This window comes from Callorhinchus milii, unplaced genomic scaffold (assembly GCF_018977255.1).
Source record: "Callorhinchus milii isolate IMCB2004 unplaced genomic scaffold, IMCB_Cmil_1.0 Scaffold14, whole genome shotgun sequence".
In the NCBI taxonomy this organism is placed as follows: Eukaryota; Metazoa; Chordata; class Chondrichthyes; order Chimaeriformes; family Callorhinchidae; genus Callorhinchus; species Callorhinchus milii.
Genome location: NW_024704755.1, coordinates 599,327 through 611,815, shown reverse-complemented (window position 1 = coordinate 611,815; position 12,489 = coordinate 599,327). Strand labels below are relative to the sequence as shown.

The 12,489-nt window shown below is 42.5% G+C and overlaps 1 protein-coding gene across 4 annotated transcripts; it reads left to right on the top strand.

Moving 5' to 3' along the window:
• Nucleotides 1-886: 886 nt before the first annotated feature.
• Nucleotides 887-12,485, top strand: LOC103188056 (pyrethroid hydrolase Ces2e). 4 transcript variants are annotated; one of them, XM_007907885.2, is made up of 13 exons: nt 887-1,100; nt 1,828-2,020; nt 2,660-2,795; nt 3,179-3,312; nt 3,884-3,947; nt 6,453-6,557; nt 7,350-7,454; nt 8,266-8,412; nt 8,843-8,923; nt 9,413-9,557; nt 10,100-10,237; nt 11,888-11,957; nt 12,222-12,485. In XM_007907885.2, exons 1-13 carry the CDS (start codon nt 956-958, stop codon nt 12,385-12,387), a joined length of 1,629 nt encoding a protein of 542 aa, XP_007906076.1. In that variant the 5' UTR covers nt 887-955; the 3' UTR covers nt 12,388-12,485. The 4 variants fall into 4 exon arrangements, with proteins under 4 accessions (XP_007906076.1, XP_007906075.1, XP_007906074.1 ...); XM_007907884.2 differs by having other exon boundaries at nt 3,884-4,037; nt 10,175-10,237; XM_007907883.2 differs by having other exon boundaries at nt 3,884-4,037.
• Nucleotides 12,486-12,489: the final 4 nt, after the last annotated feature.

The following is a 12,489-nucleotide window of genomic DNA, read 5'->3' as shown; positions in this document are numbered from 1 at the left end:
GTCAGTTATTTCGGATTATTTTTATCCCAGAGAACAGGATGCTCACCATTGTAACACAGTCACACAATTGATATTTAATTTCCTAAGTTACTGTTCTGCCCTCCAGCACCAGAGGGACATGTCACAACAAGGTTTCCCAGGTGTAATAGCCCTACTGTTGTGGGGAATCCCACACAAAAATATCCTATCAACACCAACTGAATTTTAGTGGGTGTTTACATTGCGATAAACAGAGAAATAAGAGCATGTAGCATATTAACAAAGCATGTAACATACACTCCTTCATTACATCGAGGCTCGACTATGCAAACTCCCTGCTTGTCAGCCTCCACAGGCTGCAGATCATCTAGAACTCTGCAGCCTGTGTCCTCTCCCGCACTAGGCTCTGTGACCCTATCACCCCCATCCTTACTCAACTCCATTGGCCCTCCCAACACACAGAGGATACAGTTCAAGATCCTGGCCCTCACCTTCAAAGCCCTCCACCTTCTGCCACTCTGCACCAACCATCTGGAACTCCATCCCGTAGTCCCTCCATCTCGCCCCCTCCCTCACCACCTTCAAGACTCACCTCAAGACCCTCCTCTTCAACTGTGCTTTTGATCTCCCTGCTTCCCCCCCCTGCCCTCCACCCTCCCCCACCTTGACCCTCAGCTCAGGTCCGTAACTCTGTCTGTCTAACGCCTTGGGACATCCTCCCGACATGTAAGGTGTTATACAAACGTAATGTTGTTGTTTCATAGCAGATGGCAAAAGGGTTAATTATACTTTTAAAGTAATCAGGAATTTCATTTCCGAATGAGTAGATGCCCTGAGGTCAGGGTCAGGCCAGCCTCCAGCGGCTGACAGATAACCAGCGTCACCAGTCCATTGGTTCCTCAGACAGGAGAGAGAGAGAGAGAGAGATCAGCTGCTTCCTCCATACAGTGACATTTGGTTCCATTCCTGCCATTTTATGCTCCATCCTCACCTCCACTGGATACAAAGTGAGAGCTGGACTGTACAGAAGTCTTCTACCTACAGAGCGATGGGCTGGAGAACTTGTTCATTCATCATCTCTCTCAACTTGATCATCTTGTGGACAATATCTTCGGCTTCAGGTAATGGATTCATATTACTCAATATTGAGTAAAAAGACAAGAAGTTATTCCCCCCTCCTTATTGAATTCCCTTCTCTCTTATTGGTGCTCTCTGTCTTACCCAAATGACTAATCTTCAGTGAGGGTCAGTGAGCTAGAACCCTGGCGTGGGCCTTACCTACCGACCCACAGACAAAGAGCACGACCAACTGAGCCAAGATGATACTTATCTTATGTCCAGCCCCAACCCCCACCTGAGGTACTTTTGCTGAGTCAAAGGACAGAGGAGCTTTCCATTTCTTACAAACACAACTGTTTCTTTGAAACAGCGAGAAAGTAACAAATGATCCGTTTGCTACTTTACAGCCTTGAATTAGNTTTTTTGTCTGTGCTTCCCTGAGGGATGTACATGCTATTTTCAAACACAGACATGTAGCATTTTCAGCAAAGAAAAAAACAAGTCACAATCAGATAGGGCCAGATGCCAGCTTTGAGAAAATTCCACGGGCTGCAGGAGCAATAGTTTTTATGTTTCCCTTCCAGAAACATAACATTTACACACAGCCTTTTTCACGTCGGACCAGAGCATTGACTTCTGAATAAACACTAACTGAGAAAGGGAGGGAGAGATTTTGAGTGATGCAACAACAACAAAATTACATTTGTATAGCGCCTTTCACATCGGGAGGACGTCCCAAGGCGCTGGACACAGACTGTATATTAGTTAATATCTTTTTCTTTCTTACAGTCAAACCATCACCCATCGTTCCTGTTACTGGTGGGCTGATACAGGGAGGAATGGAAGAAATTCAGAAGGTTAAGGTTTTCTTCTATTTAGGAATACCGTTTGCAGAGCCACCTGTGGGACCCCTGAGGTTTACCTATCCAAAGGACCCAAAGCCATGGAAAGGCGTCAGGAACACAACGCAACACGCTCCGAAGTATGTATGGAATTCCCAAACTCCCTGGGAACAGTCTTCAACACAACTCTCTGTCTGATTGTAACAATCCCCACTCACACGATCAGTAGCAAATCTGGCCTCAATAGTACTGCCCACTGGAGTCATGAATTTGATAAACTTTATCATAATGTTGTTTTTCTAAAATGCATCAATGGTTCAAACAAATGAATCTCTCGTTTGTAAATCTTCATAAAGATAAAAGCTAAGTGTATCTATCTCAGTTGTCACATAGCACGACATGTTCCATAGGGATATTTTCTGTACATTCCTTCCCTGGGGTAGAACTACTCTGGGTCCAATCCTGAGAACTCCACCTTCAGGATAACAGTGGGATGAAAATAGCAGGATGCAATGGGATAACTAACACATTATTGAAAAAAGTCCCTAGGTGATATGTTATTTATCTCTGGAGACGCCCTCCCACCCCAACACACAATGCTACAAGTTACTGGCACCCAGAAGCCAGCCATGTTATTCCTGGCCCTGTGGGCTTGTGGCTCTGACAGCTGGCCAGGTTTTCCATTTGGCTAAGCTGGTATCCGGTTATCCAGTATCTACTGCTACAAATCATGTACTCTGCACAGTCTCTCCAGCTCTCTTTTCTCCAATATTTTTCAGGTGTCTGCAAGAATTGGTTAATGATGATGATGATGATGACGAATCCCCCCCACTGCGGATCAGTGAGGACTGTCTTTATCTTGATGTGTACACTCCAGAGCTCAACACAGACCTGCACAATTACAATCCTCTCCCAGTGAGTCAACACCTTGGTGGCCATACAATATGCTGACCTGCGCTTTATCAAAGGGAGCAAAGAAGATATAATATGTAATGACTATTTGTTGTATTTAATGTTTTTAAGGAGCACAGGGATTGGGAGTCCAGCTTTTTGCATCCACAATGTCTTGCTCCTCCCTTGTTCCCTTCCTCTCCTGAAGACAGTTGACCCCTCTTTCCTTCCACTGTGGAACCTTTCCATGACCATTTCTTAAAAATGCTCTGTAAGACATGCAAGTTGTTGTTGTCGGCATTTGTTTCTCAGACACTTTCTATTCCCACACTTTGATTCATTTTGCGATTTTTTTCCTTGAATTTTTGTAATTTAAAATTGTTCCTTTGTTCCCCATCTCCTTCCAGGTGATTGTGTGCATCCACGGAGACAGATTAATAACAGGAAGCAGTTCTGATTTTCAGGGCTATCTAATGGTCTCTCTGCACCGTGTAGTTGTGGTTTCTATTCAGTACCGGCTGGGCATAGCGGGCTTCCTCAGGTAGGTGTCTGGATGTTTGTGAGACAGGCGAAGACACTGGAGACGCTGGAGCTACGGGCCAAATAGTTAACTCCCTTTATGTTTCATATTTTTCTTCTTTCTGCAAACATAGAGTTTTTGAGGGGATTGAATCTCTGTATTTTCTGTTATTCCATTGGTCACACTGGGCAATGTATCGTCTAAAACCATGAGACAAGGTGCATGCCTGCTCCTCAATACTGTCCTTCTGAGTAGCTTATTCTGATGGACATGATCACTGTCAGTTCGTCTCTCTCTCTCTCTCTCTCTATGTCTGTGTGTGTCTCTCTCTCTCTCTGGGTCTCTGTCTGTCTCCCCTGTGTCTTATTTTTACCCCGTGGCTGCGCCTAGTTGCATGGGGCAATGTCTTGTTGCTTAAACTCAGTACGGTGTGCTGAGCCTTCCCTCTCTGACTCAGCACACAAGTCATTGTCCCGGGTTGTGTGTGTTGTGTACTTTCCGTGCATTTTCTTGTGCTGCGGCTGGGTTTATATTCCCACTGCTCAAGCCCCCAGCACACCTCTGTCTAATACCATTTCCAACTTGATTGCAGCACAGGTGACAAGTGGGCAGAAGGGAACTTCGGCATGGTGGATCAGCTAGCAGCCCTGCTCTGGGTACAGAAAAATATAGAACGCTTTGCTGGTGATATGGAATCAGTTACACTGTTTGGACAATTTTCCGGGGCCATTAGTTCCTCGCTGTTTGTAAGCTTGAAACATATTGCTTCTGTTATTTCAGTCTCTTCTCAAACGTTTTAATTTAAGTAAGAACAAATAGTTTTTTTAGTAGCGATGGAAGGGAAAAAATGTTGATTTGGATACGAGAGCAAAGAGGCAATAATTAACCTGAACATGTTATTGGTGAGGCGTCAGGTAGAATACTGGGTCCATTTTAGGGTGCCCAATTTAGGAAATATGCCAAGATCACAGAGAGGATGATAATAATAATAATTCTTGCATTTGATAAAGCTCCTTAACACATCAACGAGACGTTTCAAAGCTCTTCACATGATATATTGTAAAGTGGAGTGACTATATTTTGTGGGTGAAATGTGGCAGCCACTTTGAGCACAGCAGTGTTCCATAAACAGCTATGGAGTGAGTGACCAGTGATACAATGGATGGGAGTAGGCGATCATGGAGATACTAGATAAACTGGGGTGGTTTTCACTCGAACAGAGAAAGTTGACAGGAAGACTCGTGTTGTACCCAGGTACAAAGGAAAGGAATCTCCAAAGGTGGTTAACATTATGGAGACTTATTAAGGATAAAATCATGGAGCATCTGGACAGAAATAAATCATAAATGATAACCAATATGGGTTCATGAAGGGAAGGTCTTCTAATTTACTGTTTTTCTTTGACGGTATGACAAGGGAGCTTGATAAGGTTAAGGCTGTGGATGTTGTATAACTGTATTTCAGTAAGGCCTCTTAAAAGGCTGGTACTGAAAGTAAATAAAGTGGGAATCAGTGGAGGTATATTACAACGGATACACAATTGGTTGACCGGAAGAACCCAGTGGGTGGTGGTACAGGAATGTCATCAAATTGGGAAACTGTTACCAGTGGAGTTCCACAAGGGTCTGTTTTGGGACGTCTAGCGTTTAATATTTTAATAAATGATCTGGAACTAGGAGTCTCAAGCACAGTGGCTAACTTTGCAGATGACACCAAGCTAATGAAGGAGGTAGATTGCAAAGCTGAACAAGATCGGTCATAGGAAGACTTGAACATACTTGGGAATTGAGCAAATCAGTGCCAGATGAAATTCAATGTAAAGCACTTCACATGGGGACAAAAAATCCTAGGATGGACAATTATTTGAACGGAAGGAAAATAATATGTATGGAAAATGAAAAAGACCTGGAAGGTACTGATTGACAATAAATTGAAGCTCTCCCAGCAATGCTCTGTGGCAGTGAGAAAAGCAAACCAAATGTTGGGATGTATCAAAAGACCAATAGCAGCCGAAATAGTGGGGTAATCCTGCCACTGTATAAATCATTGGTGAGATCATACTTAGAGACTGTGTACAGTTCTGGTTACTGCAGTACAAAAGGGTATTGGAGAAGTTGAGATGAACGATTGATGGAAGGGAGGGACAGGACTATGAGGAGCAACTAAGTAAATTGGGCATGTTCACGCTGAAAAAGAGAAGATTGAGAGGCGACATGATTGCTGTCATTAAGATTCTAAAGGGGCAAAACAATATAGATCATGACAGGCTGTTTCAACTTGTGCTGTATAGTAAAACCAGAGGTCATGGCCTGCGATTGAAGGGGGATAAATTCAGAACAAATCTACGCAAACACTATTTCAGTGAGCGAATAGTGAACCTGTGGAACAGGTTCCCTAGGGAGACGGTTGAATAATAATAATAATAATAATCCCTGCATTTGCTGTAGCACTTTTCACGTCGGGAGGACGTCCCAAAGCGCTTCACAGAACACACTGTAAAGTGAATTGACTGTATATTTGTGGGCGAATGCGCAGCCAATTGCGCACAGCAATGTCCCACAAACAGTCGTAGATTGAAAATGACCAATTTTTATTATTGTTTTTGGTTTTGGAGGGATTATTATTAGGAGTGTGGAGTAGGAAGTGTTGATTCTTTCAAACACAGATTAGACAGTTTCCTTTTAGGAAATCACATTATAGGATATCGTACATAGGGAGTTTGGGACATATGTGCATGTGACCGCCAGGAAGGTGGAAGGCAAACTAGATGGACCTTGGTCTTTTTTTTTCGTCTGGCATTTCTTATGTTCTTATGTTGTTATGAATCCACGTGGATTTTAATGTTTAGAAACAGGCGTTTGTTTTCGCTGTGTTACATAATATCCGAGTCTCAATTGCTATTGAAAGCGATCAGTGAAGGGCATTGGAAGTGAGAACCAAGCAAAGCACAAGCTGTATCCTCTCATGGGAAAGTCTCCCATGGTTCAGTAGTTTCCCAACACTTTCCGTCACCCTCAGATATGAACAATGGCTATCAGGCAAGGCCTGGAGAATCGCCAGCCTGTACAAGCCAACCCCAGTACGAGATACTGCTTCAGAGCAGGAGAGGAGAAAAACAAAGATTTTAATTTATACTGAATATATTTTCCTGTGTTTTCTAGGCTTTATTACCTATGACGTCCTCCTTGTTCCACAGAGTCATAATTGAAGGTGGCTCTGCTCTGATACCAGGCATTATCACACCAAACAAAACACAGCTCGCTCACGTAAACAGCTTTCTTCTATTGAATCTTCAGAAGTGCATTTTTGAAACATGTCCAATTATTTTCCAGTTGGCTTTTAATTTTAGCACTTGTCTCTGCTCTAGGTCACCACCCTCATTGTGGTGACCGGGAGCAGAGACAAGTTCCATGGGCTCTGGATCCTCCAGTCCCCGTTGTCCACGTGTGAAGTGAGCAGGGAGTGTGTGTAGGCCATTCGACTGCTGAGGTTGAGCCTGAGCTTTCCTCACCTCACTGCCACACAGCACATAACCAGAAGAGCATGCTGAATGGGTCAAAGACCAGGAATATAATAAGAGTCCTTGCATTTGATATCGCGTCTTATCACATCGTTGAGACGTCTCAAAGCTCTTCACAGAATACATTGTAAAGTGGAGTGACTGCGTATTTTGTGGGTGAAACGTGGCAGTCAATTGCGCACAGCAGTGGCCCACAAATAGTTGTGGACTGAGTGACCAAATGTTTTGCCTTTAGGGATTATTGCCACCAGAAAGCAATCCACCAATCAACTCACAACCGGGTTCAACAACAACAACTTACACTTATATAGGGATCTCCACCAGGGTAGCATGTCAGCGCACTTAAAGGGTTCCTACTTACTGCTGGGTAACAAGAGGTGTGTGGAATATGGAAACTTACCTAAGGTTTCGCCCTGCCTGCGAATCAAACCTAGGTCCTCTCATTTGCGAGGCAAGTGCTCTAACCACTACACTACGAGACTCTGACTGAAGGCAATGGATTGAGCTGACTGATTGTGTTTTCTCTACAACTTTCTAGGAAGCTTCTCAGATAGGCAACTGCAACACAAGAAATTCCATGGAGATCCTCAGTTGCCTGAGGAATAAAACAGAAGATGAAATGAGAACAATCATCATAAATGTGGTAAGTTTTTATTTTAAAAGTATTATTGATAATTTCACTCAGTGAAATGCTGTTTGTTTTGCTTCTTGGGTGCTTGCCTGCGGGTGGGGGGGGGTTACTCTCTGGCCCTCTGAGGTGGTGTTGAGCTTTGACCTTCAGAGGCAGTCAAGAAGACGATTCAGGATTTCAATACAAATGACTAGCGCCCTTCACACCCTTGCACCTCCCTTCCTTCCCGACCTGCTTGCACCTGATTCCACCACCTGCTGTCTCCTCTCAGCTGGCTCTGGCCACTTGTTCATCCCTCATCCCCTCTGCTCCACCATCGGTGGCTGTGCTTTCAGCCACTGTGCCCCGAAACTTTGGAACTCTCTCTCTCAATCCCTCTGTAAACGTGGTAACAGTTTTTATTGCCTCTGGAGCCAGCCAAGCGGAGGCAGGTGGTGGAGTGGGGAGTAAGCAGGTAATAAAAAAATAATAATTTGGTCACTCTATCCATGACTGTTTGTGGGACATTGCTGTGCACAATTGGCTGCCGCGTTTCACCAACAAACTATATAGTCCCTATACTTTACAGTATATTCTGTAAAGGACTTTACGACAACTCAACGATATGATAAGGAGCTATATCAAATGTAAGGATTATTATTATTATTACCCCCTCCTTCCCCATTTTTAGATCATGCCGAAAGGCCTTCCTCTTCGACCATGCTTACAGTCACCTCCCCTTGGCTCAGCATCAGGTTCCGCTGTTAAGCACTCCAAGACGCTACCCTGCGTAAAGGCGCTATATAACTGCAAATTGTTGTAGTTGTTACTTTTGGCGTTTCAGAATAAAAAGTATCAGGTAATCCCGGTCGTGATGGATGGGAAGGTAATTGTTGACGATCCCAGAAGGATATTGGCAGATCGACATTTTCGGAGGATTTGGTATCTGATCGGGCTGGACACTTATGGCGTGGTTGACCACATTATACATGTAAGAATACAGTGGTTACTGCAAGACTATAGTGGAGTCCTGTAGATTGGTGGGTAGAGCACTTGCCTCGCAAGCGATAGGATCTGTGTTCGATTCCCGGGCAGGGTGAAATGTTAGGCAAATTTTCTTACTCCACACTCCTCTGTTTACCCAGCAGTAAGTAGGAACCCGGTTGTTAGTCAATTGGCGGATCGCTTTTCTGGGCGTAATAATCCCTTCAAAAAAAATAATAATTGTGTCACTCAATCCATGACTAATTGTAGGACACTGCTGGCCGCAATTGGCTGCCGTGTTTCGCCCACAACATATACAGTCAATTCACTTTACAGTATATTCTGTGAAGTGCTTTGAGACGTCTTGAAGACGTGATAAAGCGCTTTATCAAATGCAAGGATTATTATTATAACTCAGATTTTATTTTTTATCACAGACGTACGTTCTACCAGAATGGCTCCAAGGAATATCAAAAGAAACAGCAATGGGTTTTATAAACAAACATTTGACTCCGTTGGTAAGATAGTTTAATGCTCAATCCTGATAGTTTTAAGGGGAAAAGCACCATGGGAAACGTTACCGTGTGTGTGTGTGTGTGTGGTGGGGTGCGGCTTTGGCTTTGTTCAGACCTGATCGTCTCGGCTCTTTTCAGCAATGGTGGTCTTTAAGCTTTCTATAAAATAAAAGTTTGTTTTGGGGGGACAGGCTACATTGCAGTCTACACTCTGCTAAGTCAGTTTAGAACATAAGAACTTGCTTGGTCCATCTATTTTGCCTTCCACCACCTAGTTTCAATGTTTCTTTTTTACAAAAAAATTGAACAATTACAAAAAAAAGTCTCAGTTAAAATGTTTAACGCCCTGATACAGACGTCAGAAATCAGGCCGTCAATCTATTTTTTGATGACATCCAGCTGACTGAGCTGGTCAGGGCTCAGTCAGCTGGATGGGTGAAAGGATTTATTGAAATATCATCATTAACCATTGATTTAACTTTCTAATCACAGTTTGGAGTGAAGTCAGCAGAGAAAATTTTTAAGGAGTACTTCACAAATGTGACTCATCCTCTCTCCATACTTGACAACCTTATTGAAATGACAACTGATGCCCTTGTAATCATTCCATTAATTCAGACTGCCCAATTTCTCAGAGGTGAGTGAGGGAGGGAGGCAGGAGGAAAATAGCTTGTGAGTGAGCGATCAATAATCCTCGATTTTGATACACCACATTTCAACATCTGGAGGACGTCTCAAAGCGCTTCACAGTATTTACAACAAAGTGTAATGACTATTTTGTAGGCGAAAACAGTAGCCATTTTGCAACAACAAAGTCATACAAATAGTCTGAAGTGATTGACCAATTTTATCTGGTGGATTTTTTTCCCAGGACTCCAGGAGAAACTCTGGCCAACAACCCCCCAATAAAATTGGTCATTCACTGCATGCTGTGTGTGGGACACTGCGGTGTACAAATTGGCTCTCACATTCATCTGTAAAATACAGTCACTCCACTTTACAGTGTATCATGTGAAGTGCTTTGAAACGTCCTCCCTATGTGACAGATGCTAAACAAAATGTAAGGATTATTATTGGGATTTTTTACACCGGGTGTGAGTGGGAAGGGCTTTGCTCTGATAGATTTCTAGGCTGAATTTGCAATGACTATGATTGGTTTTGGTCACTGTTGTTTTGCAGATGGTGAATGCACTGTGTACTTCTATGAAATAGAGCATACTTCACACTTCAACACTCTATTTTCTGACCTCACAGTTTACACCAGGTTGCCATTTGTCTTTGGAGGCAATATCAAACCTGATATAAAGACAACATTAGGTAAAATTCTCTTTTGCATACTGATCAATGATAAAACTGAACGTTGAGCTCTCTAAGTCAGCTCTAGCTGATAGAGTGGGCTCCCCAGGCATGTCTGCTTGTACTGAAGTATCTACATTCTAACAAATGCAAACTGTTTTCCACACGTGCTCTCCTGCTTACTGCATGGTTAGGTAAAATATAGTAATAATAAAATAATTGATATAGCGCTTTTCACATCTTCTAGACGTCTCAAAGTGCTTCACAGAATAGACTGTAAAGTGAATTGACTGTCTATTTGTGGGCAAAACGCGGCAGCCAATTACGCACAGCTATATCAAATGCAAGGAATATTATTTATTTTATTATTACTACATTTTACCCAACCATGCAGTAAGCAGGAGAGCACGTGTGGAAAACAACTTGCATTTGTTAGAATGTAGATACTGGCAGTGACCCACAAACAGTCTTGGATTAAGTGACCAAATTATTATTGTTTCTGCAATACAGTACATGATTCTCATTGGATGAACAGCAAGTATATAAGATCAAAAATGTCAACAATGACAAAAATCCTCAGATTTGATAGATCACTTTTCATGTCAGGATGTTTATAATAATAAATTGGTCACTAAAATAATAGTAAATTGGTCACTCAATCCACGATTGTTTGTAGGACACTGCTGTATTTAATTGGCTGCCGCATTTCACCCACAAAATATACAGTCAATTTATTTTACAGAATATTGTGTGAAGTGCTTTGAGAGGTCTCAAAAACGTGATAAGGAGCTATATAAAATGCAAGAATTATTATTATATATTATTTCAAACCACCTCACAGGATTTATTGTAATAATACTTGCAATTGATACAGTGCCTCATCATGTCATTGAGGGGTCTCAAAGCACTTCACAGAATACTGTATATTGTAAAGTGAACTGACTGTGTATTCTATATGCGAAGCACGGCAGCCAATTGCACACAGCAGGTAATTGTGCACAGCAGTGTCCCACATTTTTTTGTCCACCAGAAAGTGATCCTCCAATCGACTTAACAACCGAGTTTCTACTTACTGTTCGGTAAACAGAGGTGTGTGGATTACGGAAACTTGCTTAAGGTTTCGCGCCACCCGGGAATCAAACCCAGGTCATTTGGCTTGTGAGGCAAGCATGCTAACCACACCGCTATTGTGAAGTGTAGTGACGGTATTGCAGATGAAAGTAAGATGCTCATCCAACTAGTCTAGACTAGATTTGAAGCGAGATCCCAGAGATAGTAATAATCCTTGCATTTGATATAGCGCTTTTCACGTCGGGAGGACGTCCCAAAGAGCTTCACAGAACACACTGTAAAGTGAATTGACTGTATATTTGTGGGCGAACGCGGCAGCCAATTGCGCACAGCAATGTCCCACAAACAGTCATATATATGGATTGAAAATGACCAATTTATTGTTGTTTTTGGTTTTGGAGGGATTATTATTAGGCTCTGTGTGGAGTAAGGAAACTTGCCCGAGGTTTCGCCCTCTGCCGGGGATTGACCTCAGGTCTCTCACTTGCAAAGCGAGTGCTCTAACCACTGAGTTACAGGACTCCACAGATGACAAATAAACACAGAAAACCAAGTCCAAAGAGACTTATGACTGCAGAATCTTATGTTTCTCTCCGACAGGAAGCATGGCTGGAGAGAGGAGACTTTACAATCTCATGATGAAGCACTGGATTAATTTTGCTCTTGATGGGTAAGATCAATTGGGTGGGGAATTCAAGAGCTTATCTTATTTTCACTACGTTAACAATGTGGGTGTCCGAAATCTTTTCTAAAATGTATGACTGGAATGTTAACCTGCCGTTGGATACTTGGGTGTATTGCTCAATCCAACTTTGCCAGAGTGAGAATAAAAGGCATATAGTCTGTATTCCAATTGAAATATTTGCAAAACTGTCTTTCACTGACGATTTGTATTTAATACGTAATACAGAAAAAAAACACATCTTTTCTGCAGGGACCCAAACTCACCCGATCTTTCCTATTGGCCATCGTTTGATGCCAAAGAACAATACAAGTTGTTCAACCTGACCATCAGCGTAAGGCAGAGGTTCAGGCAATACAGGATGGACTTCTGGTCTAAAGTGATTCCGAGAAATGTCACAATAATATTAATATTATAATCCATTCTGTGTGTCTGGAAAATAAAGGAATGTTCATGTGTTCGTTCAATGATGCACACGTCTGATTTATTTTAATAGAGATTGTAACTGTGACTGAACTAC